The sequence below is a fragment of the Bison bison genome, unplaced genomic scaffold (genome assembly GCF_000754665.1).
Source record: "Bison bison bison isolate TAMUID 2011002044 unplaced genomic scaffold, Bison_UMD1.0 scf7180017864148, whole genome shotgun sequence".
In the NCBI taxonomy this organism is placed as follows: Eukaryota; Metazoa; Chordata; class Mammalia; order Artiodactyla; family Bovidae; genus Bison; species Bison bison.
This window is the reverse complement of record NW_011494720.1, coordinates 7992548-8006617: the sequence shown is the minus strand read 5'-3', so window position 1 is coordinate 8006617 and position 14070 is coordinate 7992548. Positions and strand designations below refer to the sequence as shown.

The window sequence follows — 14070 nt, the reverse complement described above, 5'->3', positions numbered from 1 at the left end:
ACCATCTCATCCTCTGTCATCCCCTTCTCCTCCTGCCCTCAATCTTTCCCAGCGTCAGGGTCTTTTCCAATGAATCAGCTCTTCGCATCAAGTGGCCAAAGTATTAGAGCTTCATAAAAGAAGAAGAGACCTGCGTCTGCCAGATACTATGACAAAGAAGTACTTTCCCAAAGCTATCACCTCAGCAGTTTCATTTACAGGGCCCCTGGTTTGATGATACCTCTTTGAAAATCATAAAAATTCAACAGAACAGGCCAGTTTTAGAAACTGAAGTGAAGTAGCTCAGTCGTGTCCGACTCTTTGCGGCCCCAAGGACTGTAGCCTATCAGGCTCCTCCGTCCATGGGATTTCCAGGCAAAGGTACTGGGGTGGGGTACCATTTCCTTCTCCTTTAGAAACGGCGAGGCAGCCTATTTCCTTTTCACCATTGTCTCGCAAATCATTAATCCAAAGCCATGCACTGGTCCATCAGACTCAGCACTTTTTCTGTACAAAGGCTGAAATTTATTTTCTACCACTTGCCACTGATTGACAGAGCCCTGCCGGAATGTTTCAGTGTCTGCACTTACATTTAACTGACTCAAGAGTTTGGAGGAACCACTGGCTGGACTATGGCCCCAGAAGCCCAGCCTGGGATGGGGACACTCTGCCCAGGAGCATTTGCCCAGCAAGTACCTTCAAGGTCTCCTGAAAGGTCGGCTCCACCGTGTTCTTCTGGACACCGGTCTTGCGTTTTCCCTGGGACGATCTGTCAGGCAGCAGATAGGTCTTAACATACCTGGTGGCCAAATGCAGACAGCAAGGGGTGAGAGCCCAGCATGCGGGGCGGGCAAAGGGTTCAGGAGGAGAACTGCATGTCAGCGGTTTCTTAACGCCGCTTCCCGCTGCCTCTGGGGTTGACAGAAAGGGCTTAGCGGCCACCCCAATGACAGTGCTGGGTGCACAGCCCCCCGTTTACTCAGTCTCTGGCTATAATCCTCTGGAACGTTTCTGGGGGTGTGAAGCCCCCCGCTTCTCTCATGCCCCCGTTCTTGGATCTGGATCACTCGTCACGCTCCATCACTGGTGATGCCCCGGGAAGCGGGGGCTTCCTGGGGGCTCGGTGGGCGGCAGGTTTCTCATCCACCCGGATCCTGAGGCCTGTGCCAGCTTGTCCTCACTCCCCCTGCCTCTTCTCCCCAACCCGCAAGAAAAAAACGTGGAAATGGAAAGTGTATGCCGCACGCCGCGCTCTTCCAGCGGGGCCTCGGACACTGCGTCCTGACAGCTGAGGACTGGCCTCCCTGAGCCCCTCTCCTTGGGTCTGGAGGCCGCCCACCCCCTGGAGCTCCGTCCCAGGCTGACCCCTCCGCTCAGGTCCTGAGACTGTCCTTCCGGGCTCTTCCGGCAGTGGCACTGATGGCAGGGACACCACGCGCCCAGGTCCTGTCCTGAAGGGTTAGAAACCAGCTCTGCTGTCCCAAAGCCACAGAGAGCAGGGACCCTCCCCCGATCAGGGTCCCCGCTGGAACCCCAGCCTCAGGCCTCTGCCTCCATTTCAGTCACGCTTCTTATAGAGCAGGACTCAAGGCTCATCACCAATACCTCACTGTTGGCTGACTCAGATCATTGATCATTATGAGACCTCACACGTTGGAAAACAAGAGATACCAAATGTATCTGTACAGCATAAATCATTACAATAAAAGACACACCCACGTTATCTAGTTAAGTCCTCTATTTCCTTTCTTATCATCGTCTGGATGTTCTGTTACTGAGACTGGAGTATTGATATGTCCAACTATTACTGAAGAACTATTGGTTAGCCAAAAAAGTTCATATACGTTTTTCTATAAGATCTTACCCAATACAAATGTTCATTGGAAGAACGGATGCTGAAGCTGAAACTCCAATACTTTGGCCACCTGATGTGTAGAACTGACTCATTTGAAAAGGCCCTGATGCTGGGAAAGATTGAGGGCAGGAGGAGGAGGGGACGACAGAGGATAAGATGGTTGGATGGCATCACCGACTCAATGGACATGAGTTTGGGTGAACTCCGGGAGTTGGTGATGGACAGGGAGGCCTGGCGTGCTGCAGTTCACAGGGTCACAAAGAGTCGGACATGACTGAGCGACTGAACTGAACTGAACTACCCAATGTGAACTCAATATTTCTCTCTTCAATTCTGTCAATTTTTGCTTCTTATATCTTGCTGGTCTGTTATTAGATGTACAGACATTTAGGATCATTTCATCATCTTGTTGTACTGAACCTTTTATAAATATATAATGTCCTTTATCTCTTGTAATCTTTTTAGACTTAAAGCCTGTTTGTCTGATAATGGTACAGCCACCACTGCTCACTCTCGTTTACCGTCTGTATGGAATATCTTCCCTTTGTGTCTTTAGATCTCAAGTGAGTTTCTTGTAGATGGTATACAGTTACAATCTCTGTTTTCATCCGTTCTGCCAGTTTCTGCCTTTTCATTGGACAATCTAATTCATTTTTCTTTAAATTAACTACTAATCGCATTTGCATGTGTGTTCAGTCGTGTCCGACTCTTTGTGACCCTTTGGTCTGTAGCCCACCAGGCTCCTCTGTCCATGGGATTCTCCAGGCAAGAAGACTGGAGTGGGTTGCCATTTCCTCCTCCAGGGCATCTTCCCAACCCAGAGACCAAACCTGTGTCAACTGATAAGAAACATTAATCCTTACATCTGTCATTTGCTGTTTGTTTTGCCTTGCAGCTTTTGTGTCCTCCGTATTCATTTGTGCTTAGCTGATTTTCTGTGGTGAAACATTTAAATTCCTTTCTTGCTTGTTTTGTTTTGTTTTTCTATAGCTATTTTCTTTGTAGTTACTAAGGGGATTGCATTTAACATCTTAAAGTTATAGCACTAATTGAATTCATGCCATGTTAACCTTAGCAACATAAGGACTCTGCTCCTTTTCAGCTCTATCCTAACCTCTTTCCCTTGCTGATGTTACACAACTATATCTGCACGTGTGTGCTCAAGGCTCTTCAGTCCTGACTCTTCACAACACTATGGACTGTAGCCCACCAGGCTCCTCTGTCCATGGGATTCTCCAGAGAAGAATACCAGAGTGGGTTGCCATTTCCTCAACCTGGGTTTCTTACGTCTCCTGCATTGGCAGGCAGGTTCTTTATCTCTAGTGCTGCCTGGGAAGCCCATGTGTCCCAAACTAGAAAGTACTAACTCTTTTAAATGCACCAGTCTCTTAAATTATGTCAAAGACCAAGTGTGGAGTCACAAGCCAAAACGACACCCATAATCTTTCAAAAAGTAGTACTGTCCTAAGTCATATGGGAAACAAAAGTGGAATTACCTCCCACTGTTCACCATTATGCTACCCTTTGTAACTGCCTGTCCACTTGCCATTATCGAGGTCTTTATTGTTTCATTTGTCTTGAGTTACTGTCCAGTGTCCTTTCATTTCACTTCCAGGGTCATCCTGAGCATTTCTTGCAGAGCAGGGCAGGGGGTAACGTGCTCCCCTAGCCTTTCTGTATCCTGAGACCGTTGTGATTTCTCCCTCACTTTTGCAGAACGGTTTTGCTGCATGTTTCGTTTCCTTTTAGCACCTTCTGTCTCTGTCTCTTCAGCACCTACTGCCTTCTGTCCTCTGAAGTGTCTGATAAGAAATCTGCTGATATTCTAACTGGGAATTCCCTAGTACTGACAATCCACCTCTTTCTTGCAGCTTTCAAGAGTCTGTCTTTCAAATGTCTGTTTATAATGTGTCTCAGCGTGGGTCTCTGAGTTCACCATCCCTGGAGTTCAGAGCGCTTCTCTGACATCTGTGCCTTGCCTCCCATTTGGGAAGTCTTCAGCCACCATCTCTTCAGGCTTCTCTCTGCTCCATGCTTTCTCTCTCCCCCTTCTGGAATGTATGTTACCCATGCTGCTTCACTTCATGGTGTCCCCAGGCCCTTTAGGTTCTGTTTGCTTTTCTTTAGCCTTTTTTCTTTCTGTTCCTCAGACTCAGGATCCCATCATCCTATCTTCAAGTTCACCCATTCTTTCTTTCACCTGCTCACACCTACCTCTGAATTCCTCTAGTGAAATTTTCACTTCAATTATTGTAGCTTTCACAGCTCCAGAATTGTTTTCTTTTTAGGTTTTCCATCTCTCTATTGATATTTCTATTTTGTTTATACATCATTTTTTTTTCCAATTTTCTCCACATCTTTCTTTAGTTCTTTGAGCATCCTTAAAACTGTTATTTTAAAATCTTTGTTGAGTAAATCCACCATAAGATCTCTTTCAGAGAAAGCTTCTGTTGTTTTATTCTTTCCCTTTGAATGAGCTATACTTTCCTGTTTCAGGGGGGTAGTTTTGGGACAATGATTATTCCAATTTTCCTGGAGCAGAAGGTACAGATAGGGGAATAATAGAAGTTAAGACTGGAAAGACAGGAGGGATTTCTGATGGAGAGCCAGAGTGCTTTAGCAATGCACCGAGGAGCTACTGAAGGTTTCAGAGCAGAGGAGAGTTTGATTGGACCAACAAACTACTCCTTTCCTCCAACTGTTAAGAATTGTGTGCTAAAAATGTTCCATGTTGGGAAAGGAAAAGACCAAAATGTGGGGCTTGCTTTAAACCATACACAGAAAATCAGTTCCAGCTCTAATATGAAAGTATCTAAGTTTGAAAAAACTCCAATAGAAGATAACAGAGAAGAATGTATTTAAAATTTTCAGGGGGAATTCTCCTACAAACTCGAAAGGCAGACATCCTAAAGGAAAAAAAGGATAAATTGGACATTATCAAATTCTCTACAAGAAAAGTTATGACAATGTTGGAAAACAAGTAACAGCTAGGAGAAGACATGTAAGATAGGTATAACCAATGGAGAGTTGCATCGAAAATGGATTTTAAAAAAGCCAACCCCCTGTAAATAAATGTTTAAATGACAATTTGATAGAAAATTGGACAAAAGATATGGATGGGGAGTTCACAGAAGAGGAGTGCACCTTAAGTGATGGGTGCATGTCTGCAGTTGCTCATTTTTGTTATCAGGGAGACGCATGTTAAAGTAATGATATCAATTCATATCTACCAAGTGGAAGAAAATTAACCTATTTATGGGTTGTGTGGATAGAATTTTATTTTTCCTACATGGAAAATAAAATTTCCCAGCACCATGTACTGAATTTCATCATTTACATATTGATTATTAATAGCCTCTTGATCATTTATGTTCTCACGTATCCTAAGATCTGTATCTGGACTTCTGATTCTGCTCTGTTGACCTTCTGTCTGTCCTTGCATCCATCACGCATTGTTTGAATTACTAAGCTTTATGAAGATAATTCTTAACACGGCTTTTTGTTTTTACTATTGCCTTGGTTTTTCTTGGACTTTCACTTTTCCATATAAATTTTAGAGTCAATAAATCTATTATCATATGCCAAAACTTAGACAAAGAAACTTACGGATTGCACTTTTTCTTCCTTTCCTCCCCAAAGGCAAGGTTCTTACAGGCTCTGATGCATATTTCTAAAGAATGAGTTCTGAGGCAGTAACGAATGGCAAATTCTATCTCTCCAGTGACATCAGCTTTGTCAAAATTGCCCATCTCTGTGCAAGTGCTGTTAATGCTGATTAAACTTCCCTGAAAGCAAGAACGACAGACATAACGAGTTACTTCACAGCTAATCAACGTGTCTTTTTGCAGTTCTGGTTTCAAGATATCAAATAAATCAAAATTCACACAGAGCACACATCCTGACTCACATTAAGTTAATAACATGCCATCTTGTACTTTGCACAATAACTTGCCACGTTTTCTGTTCTAAGGAGATGAGGACATGACTCTGAGTAAACTCTGGGAGACACTGAAGGACACAGAAGCCTGGAGGGCTACAGTTCACGGGCTTGCAAAGAGTCAGACATGTAGCAACTGAGCCACAAAAAGACCAACAAGGAGGTGAGGAATCTTCAGAAGGGCTGGTCTTGCCCAGATATGCTGTTTGCCTAGCCATAAGGTTACACAATCTCATTCCTGAATACAAACCACTTGGGAAGATGTGAACTACCTCCTGTGCAATTCTGCAAAGATAAATCTTCAAGGGCAGATAACATCCACCGTACAAATAGCCCTGTGAAGGGCAGCAGAGTCTGGGGGCCAAGTGATTGGGAATTCGATAGAGGTTGAATCAATTGCTACTCATTCTGTGGGGTCGCACAGAGTTGGACACGACTAAAGCGACTTAGCAGCAGCAGCAGCAACAGCCTGTGAAAGTCTAAATGGAAAAGTTAATACTGTTCTCATAGGGTGTGGTAAGAAGTAAATGGACTAGAGTATGTAAAATATAGTCAAGGCTATGGTCTTTCCAGTAGTCATGTATGGATGTGAGAGTAGGACCATAAAGAAGGCTGAGTGCTGAATAATTGATGCTTTTGAATTGTGAGGCTGGAGAAGACTCTTGAGAATCCATTGGATTGCAATAAGACCAAACCAGTCAACCCTAAAGAAAATCAACTCTGAATGTTCATTCATTGGAAGGACTGATGCTGAAACTGAAGCTCCAATACTTTGGCCACCTGATACGAAGAGTTGACTCACTGGAAAAGACCCTGATGCTGGGAAAGATTGAAGGCAAAGGGAGAAGAGAGTGACAGAGGATGAGGTGGTTGGATGACATCACTGACTCAATGGGTATGGGATTGAGCAAATTCTGGGAGTCACAGAAAGACAGGGAAGCCTGGCATGCTGCAAAGAGCCAGCATGGGGTTGCAAAGAGTTGGACACGACTTGGCGACTAAACAACAACAGTGTAAAGTATGTAAAAGCAATAGTAAGTTGTGTTTCAATTGCTGTGGGTCCCCAGAATGAAAAACAAAACCACCGTAAGTGAGGCTGCTCTAGGCGGAGATGAGAAGAATCAATAGCAGGGAAGGAACAAAATGCCTGATCGCTGTTCAATCTGCTTAAGTATTTGCCACCCTTTGCATGCCACCGTCTCAGGGCTGACTCTACAGACGGGGAATTCAACATGATTGCCATTCTCCCAGCAGGTTCCTCAACGCTGTAAAACATCCTGGGGGAAAAAAAGAAAAAAAAAAAAAAACAAGAAGAAAGCCTGAGTCTCTCTCACTAGAGAGCAATCAAAACAAAACCAAGAACTCCGAACCTGAACTAACTCATGCCAAGAACCCGACCAACTTCACCACACCCAGGTCCTGGCCCTGAAACATGTTATCTGCCTACACCCACACAACTGTTGGGATGGGAAATGTGTTTTAAACGTTACACACTCAGAAAGGCATGGAGTGGTCAGACCACACGAATGAGGGAGGCACAAGAGTGAAGATGGAAGATGAATGAGAGGGAGGCTTGGCCAGAGGTCTGAGCTGCTCCAGAGAAGATGAATGGAGGTGTTAAGAGCTCTGATAATTAACCTGGCACTCCTGGAGGGCCTCCGCCCTGGGCCACGTGAGACCAGATTGTACTACAGCGACTCTGCTGCCAAGAACAAGCTGTTGTTGTTGTTCAGTGGCTAAGTTGTGTCCAACTCTTTGTGACCTCATGGACTGCAGCACGCCAGGCTCCTCTGTCCTCCATTATCTCCCAGGGTTTGTTCAGACTCATGTCTTCTGAGTCAGTGATACTATCGAACCAATCTCATCCAATGAGTCACCTCTTCCCATCAGGTGGCCGAAGAACTGGGGGCTTCAGCTTCAGTCCTTCCAATGAGTATTTAGGGTTGATTTCCTTTAGGATTGTAGAACAAGTAGAAAACTGAATTAAACAACAAACACGGCTCCAAGGCTACCAGGGCAGTCGGGAGGCCAGGGGCCCTGACGCTAAAGAGAAGCACAGTGAGGTGAGCCTGCGGTCCTGGCTGTGTTTCTCCTGAAGGCACCTGTCCGTCAGTGGGTACCCAGGCAGGAAGACTGAGAGGCTCTGGCGCCGGGCACAGTGAACAGCCCAGGTGTCCAGAACTTGAGGCGAAAAGGGAGCCGTGTGGGGGCGAGAGTGACGCTCGATGCTGCTTTTCCCTCAGGGTCGTGACGCTGAGAGGCTGAGCAGCTTGGGAATGCCTTCCGAAGTTCCACCTTGTTAGAAAGAAGAAACTGGAGTCCAGGTTCCCCACACAGGAGGAGGGGCTTGGTAACTGTCCAGACACGCAGCTGGGACACTCAGGGGCTTTCCTCCTGGGAGTCTGAGGCCCCTGGAGTAGACCAGTCCTCCCAGGGGCTGAAACCCAACCCTGAGTGAGTGCAGCACCAGATGGGCCAAGACTGCTGGCCTGCACCCTGGGGCAAAAGCAGGTCTCCCTGCAGATCACGTCTCTCTCTCCCAGGTGACTGGAACCTGGGGACAGGGTGTTTCTGCCTCAGTCTCGTCTCTATCGCCCATTCAGTGCCTGGCTCATCATAAATCCTCCGTAAGCATTTATGAGGTGAATAAAGAAAGCACGTGAAGTATTTTGATTTAAAAAGTTCTCTCCAGGACTTTCCCTGGTGGTCCAGTGATTAAGGATTCACCTTACGATGCAGGGGACGTGGGTTCGATCCCTGGTCAGGGAACTAAACCCTTCCTCCCCCATGTTGCAGGGCAGCTAAATCTGCGAGCCTCACACCCCAGTTAGAGAGCCTGTGTGCTGCAACTAAGACCCGGTAGAGCCAGATAAATAAATGCTTTTTAATTCTTGGGGAAAATAAGAAGTTCTGTCTGCAAATACTGCAGTGTGATGGTTGTGCACCTTGCCCTGAAGAAGCAGTAGACATGAGTGAGAGGACTTGGCTGGGAGTCCTGACCTTGGGTGACTTTACTTATATCCCTCAGCAGCAGATTCCAGAGCGAAAGGATTTAAAAATACAACTACCTGGGGACTTCCCTGGTGGTCCAGAGGTTAAGATTCTGTATGCTGCCAATGAAAGGGGTTCAGGTTCAATCCCTGGTCTGGGAACAGAGTCCCACGTGTCGTACAGCCTGACCAAAAGATTAAACGAAACGAAACAAAACCCTACATGCAGGCACATCATAATAAAATTGCTGAAAATCCAGGACAAGGAGAGAAATCTTAAAAGGAAAGGAAAAGAAGCTATGCTACCTTCCATGGAAGAAATAAAAAGGGCAGGAGAGGGTGGAGTCCAAGCCCTGCTGGGGAAACGGGCACCTTCTGTCTGGGCAGGAAGGGGAGTTGGGTGGGTACAACCCGAACAGGTTAACTTTGGTGTCAGGAGGATTCGAGAATTCCAGGCTAATTTTTTTTTTTTTTTTTTTGAGAAGTGGGAAGGGAGGATTACTTGTTAAGAATGAGGAGAAAGAGTGGGAAGCACTTCTGAGCGAAGTGAAAGATGCTCAGTCGTGTCTGACTCTTTGCTACCCCATGGACTGACTACACAGTCCATGAAATTCTCCAGGCCAGAATACTGGAGTGGGTAGCCTTTCCCTTCGCCAGGGGATCTTCCCAACCCAGGGATCAAACCCAGTTCCCCTGCGTTGCAGGTGGATTCTTTACCAGCTGAGCCACCAGGGAAGCCCATTGAAGAAGGTGTGACATGCTTGCTGTGAGAGCTGGAGACTGAGTCTCCCAGAGAAACGCGTCAGCGTGGCTGGTCCCGTGGGCGTATTTGGAGCTGGTGACATGGCAGGGCAGACCTGATCCCTCACACTCACACTGGGCTTCAGGCCTGCCCTACTATGTGCACAGCTGTTCAGGGGCAGGTATGCGTATGCAGCACAGCTGACTCAGCCAGCCTGGTGTCCAGAATTATAAAGCAGCCAGGAAAGCAACACTCATCCTTCATTGTGTAAGATAAGCAGAGGTCAAAGAAGGTTGAGACCCACCCAAAAATTACAGGGCAAACCAGAAGTAGCAGCTGGAAGTGGGCCCGGGGTTCTTCATTCCTTGGGCGGTTGGCTAATGGCAGTGTCTCTGAGTAACCCAACGGCGGATCTGCTTGGCGGGGGAAAGTGCAGCCGCAGATAATGGAAGGCCAGCAGGGCGCGTCCTTTGGTCTTCTGCATTCTTTCACCGATAACTCAGGACTTCACCACCGGGAGGGTTTTCTCTGCTTCTGTTTTCCCTCTAGACAGACCAGGATCTCCGAGCAAGTTGAGCCTCTGAGCAGTAAACAGGGTTGACTAAGAGGTCCTGGCCTAGAAGAGCATCTAAGAACCCAGCCTGACATTTATTAGAGCCCAGGGCTCTGTCTGATTGGGAAAAGAAAAGTCTCAGCAAAAAGCAAAGGAGAATTCCTTAAAGCGGGCAGGGAGCGTGTGGCGACTTTCTCTGAAGGTCAGGCGTTATCTGCTGTAACCGCAAGCAAGGCCTCCTGATGCCCTTTGATTTTCACAAAGGTAGAAATCAAGGAAAGTCAACTGAAACCACAGCTATGTTAAAACAAATAAATAGATAAATCTTGATTTCCCCAAGAGCACGGGGAGAGCATTACCGCAGGGAAGTCAGACGGCAGCGGTGGAGCCAGACAGACGTCTCCCTGGCCCTGACACTTAGAGGCTGTGTGATCTTGAGCACTTTTCTCATCCTCCACAGCCTCGGCTTCCTGATTTATAGAGTGGGGATCTGTTTCATAGGATTGGTGTGAGGCTCAATGGCTATTTTGTGTAAAAAACTGAGTACCGTGCCTACGCTTTAGTGAATTTATTCAGCTTTTGAAACCAAATGAATAGTCACTCTTTGTAAGCTGAGTGGATCATTTCCTTTTTTTTTCTTCTTTCCTTCTCTTTTCTTTTTCTTTTTACTCTGAAATATATTGAAAAGTCCCTATAATGGGTAGGAATAATTAATTATTAAACATCTACATACTCACCACTCAATGTAAGAAAGATTAAACCGGGGTTATGGAAATGCTCCATGGCCCCTTCCTTATCTGACTCCCTCTATTCCTGCTCCCAAGTCAAGGGTGTTTCAAGTTTTTCTGTTTATCATCTTTGGTTTTCTGTCTGGTTTTATTACATGTGTATATATCCCCTCCAAACAATGTATCGATTCATTTTGGCTGATCTTGGAATTTATATAATTAAAATCATACTGTGTACATATTCTCCAGTAGTGTACTTTCTTGATATCAAGCTTTAAAAATTCATCTATACAGTTAAGTGTAGCTTTAGTTCATTCACTGTCACTCCCGGGGTCCACTGGATGAATAGGCTATAATATATTTACTTTTATGTTTTTCTTTTTACATGCAAGAGCATCTGTATAGATACTTAAGTTATTCAACAACATTTTAATTAAAAGATGTTTGCTCCTTGGAAGGAAAGCTATGACCAACCTAGACAGCATATTAAAAAGCAGAGACATTACTTTGTCAACAAAGGTCCATCTAGTCAAAGGTATGGTTTTTCCAGTAGTCATTTATGGATGTGAGTGTTGGATCATAAAGAAGGCTGAGCACCGAAGAATTGATGTTTTCGAACTGTGGTGCTGGAGAAGACTCTTGAGAGTCCCTTGGACTGCAAGGAGATCAAACCAGTCCATGCTAAAGGAAATCAGCCCTGAATAGTCATTGGAAGGACTGAAGCTGAAGCTCCAATACTTTGGCCACCTGATGCGAAGAGCTGACTCATTGGAAAAGCCCCTGATGCTGGGAAAGATTGAAGGCAGGAGGAGAAGGGGACGACAGAGGATGAGATGGTTGGATGGCCTCACCGACTCAATGGACATGAGTTTGAGCAAATTCTGGGAACTAGTGAAGGCCAGGGAAGCCTGGCGTGCTGCGGTTCATGGGATTGCCAAGAGTCGGACACGACTGAGCGACTGAACAACAACAACAGCAGAGGTTAATGTGGGTGTATAGCTAAGTACTCTTTTTTAAAAAGTCAGTGCAACCAGAGAAGTTCAGAAATACTAAAGGAAAATGGAAGTTTCCAAAACCCCAGCGAGCACAGTGAGATGGGTGGGGTGAACGCTCTGAGACAGTTCCCACTTAGAAGTGACCCCAAATGCCATGATAAGGCTCCAGGTCTCAGACTGACATTTAAGAGAAACATCTAGGGAGCTGGAGCTTTACTTCAGCGACTGCAAGTCGCTCCAGCAGCCGCAGTCCCACCCCTCCAGGTGCAGGGGGCCCAGATGCGCGTTCCTGGCACGTGGTCGCTCCCCCAGACATAGCAACCTCAGCTCCAGGGCAAACGTCAGCTGGCTGAAAACACTGACAGAAACTCATGGATTTTTTTCCAAAACAGAAGTGAAGGTGAAATCGAAAATCAGAGGGAACCTTGGATATAATTTTTTTTCCCCAGGGAATTGCTAAAAATGTAACTGCACGTTTCTTCACACTACCAACGCTGCGTTTCTGAGAACTAGAGGAGTTTTTCTGCTTTTCTGTTGTTTTTTTTTTTTAAAGAACTTGGATTTTTCTTCTCACAAACATTACATGTTTATGGAGAACATTCAGAAAACACAGAAAAGGCCAAGAAAATTTAAGAAGAAAGCAGAAGCCAACTATTCTCAACCTTTCGATACAATCCAGGGTCTATAGTATATTCATTTTGCTTTTCTAATTCTGTGCTACTGTAATACCATTTTGTAACTTAATATTTTTGTTTATCGATATCTATGTTCGCTATTCTTTTCAATATCCTCCAACCACATGACTTTTAATAGTTGCAAAGTATTCCTCTGAATAAATGTACCATAATTTATTTAACCACTGCCTTATTTTAGACATTTTGGCTAATTCCAAATTTTCAAACTTAAAAAAAGTTATGAAGATAAACAATGCTGCCCTCAACATCCACATATACATGCTTTTTGGCAAAGTTCATGACGATTTCTAAAGAATAGTTCCTGTAACTAAAATCGCTGAGTGAAAGACAGCATGCCTGTTGAAGCTGGTTGCCCTCCCCGTAGTTCAACCAGCAGTTTATAGAACACCTGCCTTGCCACACGCTCACCAACACTGAGCTGTGTCACTTCTTAAATTTGCTAAAATGGTCCCCAAACTGCACTTGTTCTAATTTTGCACTGATTTAACTGCTCAGGAAGTTGAATGCTTCCTCTCTTTATTGTCCGTTTGAGTTCTTACTTTTGTAATAAGCAGAGATTTAATAAGCTTTTTCTAGCCCCAACTTCCTGTTTCTCAGAAAGGGAGGCGACGTTTCTTCAGGCAAGAAACAAAACTGTTCCTGGCTTTGTGGGAGTTTAGTTTCCTCAAACACACACTGCTTCAGTCTAAGGGGAACAGGTTAAGATTGAATGTCTAATAATTCAACCTCGTGATGATAAATGTTGAGGGCACAAATCAGAGGAGATTTTAGAAGAAAGGGCAAAGAGAGCATCAGGTTGAATTTGCACCGTAATTCAGAGGTACTTTCCCAAGAAACAGTCTTAGTGCAAAACATACACTCACCACATCCTGTTACCCCAGCATCCTCCCCTCCCCTACAACGACTCTGAAAAGTCTTCGGGGTGTGGACCGGCTCCAAGTGAGCAAAGCTGAACTGGGGGTGGCGGTCAGTTTAGGAGGCCAACAATTCCTCTGGGGTAAGACAGAAGGCCTGGACTTTTGACTCCCCGTCAGAATTCTGCAGTGACCATACAGCCTTAGCAAATGGCATACCCTCCGAGAGCCTCAGTTTTCCCATTTGTGAAATGGGACAACAGCATCCCGAGGACAAGACTGTGGTGAGAATGACCTGGAGGCGGAGTTCCCAGCTCTGCATTTAGCGCACAGTGGGCTTTCAAGAATAGCTCCGATAAGAATGCATCCAACCATCTCACAAATGTTTACTGAGTGCCATTAAGTGTCACGAACTGCTCCGGGGCCCCTGGGAATGACAATCGACAATAAACCGCAAGTAAAGCCAATTACGCAGGGGCAGAAGGCGATAAGCATGTGGATAAACAGAGAGCAGGTGAGCCAGGGAGGCAGAGCAGGGCAGAGGCCAGAGCTCCTAAGAAAGTGACCTTGGAGCCAAGACTGGAAGGGAGGGAAGGGAGTGAGAGAACCTGGAGCCTGGGAGAGGGAACAGCCCAAGGAACTGGGAAGCAGGCTGAGTCCAGCTGTTCCAGGACCAGCGCCCCGGCGAGGACTGAACGAGGGGGCAGGTGCGGGGCTGTGGGCAGCTCGAGGACGGCCCCGC

General features: G+C 45.8%; 1 protein-coding gene across 1 annotated transcript in view; it reads right to left on the bottom strand.

Moving 5' to 3' along the window:
• SYTL3 (synaptotagmin-like 3) overlaps positions 1-14070 on the bottom strand; it is a 97137-nt gene that overhangs the window by 9762 nt on the left and 73305 nt on the right. Inside the window, exons 10-11 of the mRNA XM_010840880.1 lie at positions 5441-5619; positions 676-778 (exon numbers count right to left, since the gene is read on the bottom strand). Coding sequence (XP_010839182.1) covers positions 676-778; positions 5441-5619 — 282 coding nt within the window. The remainder of the gene's footprint in view (positions 1-675; positions 779-5440; positions 5620-14070) is intronic.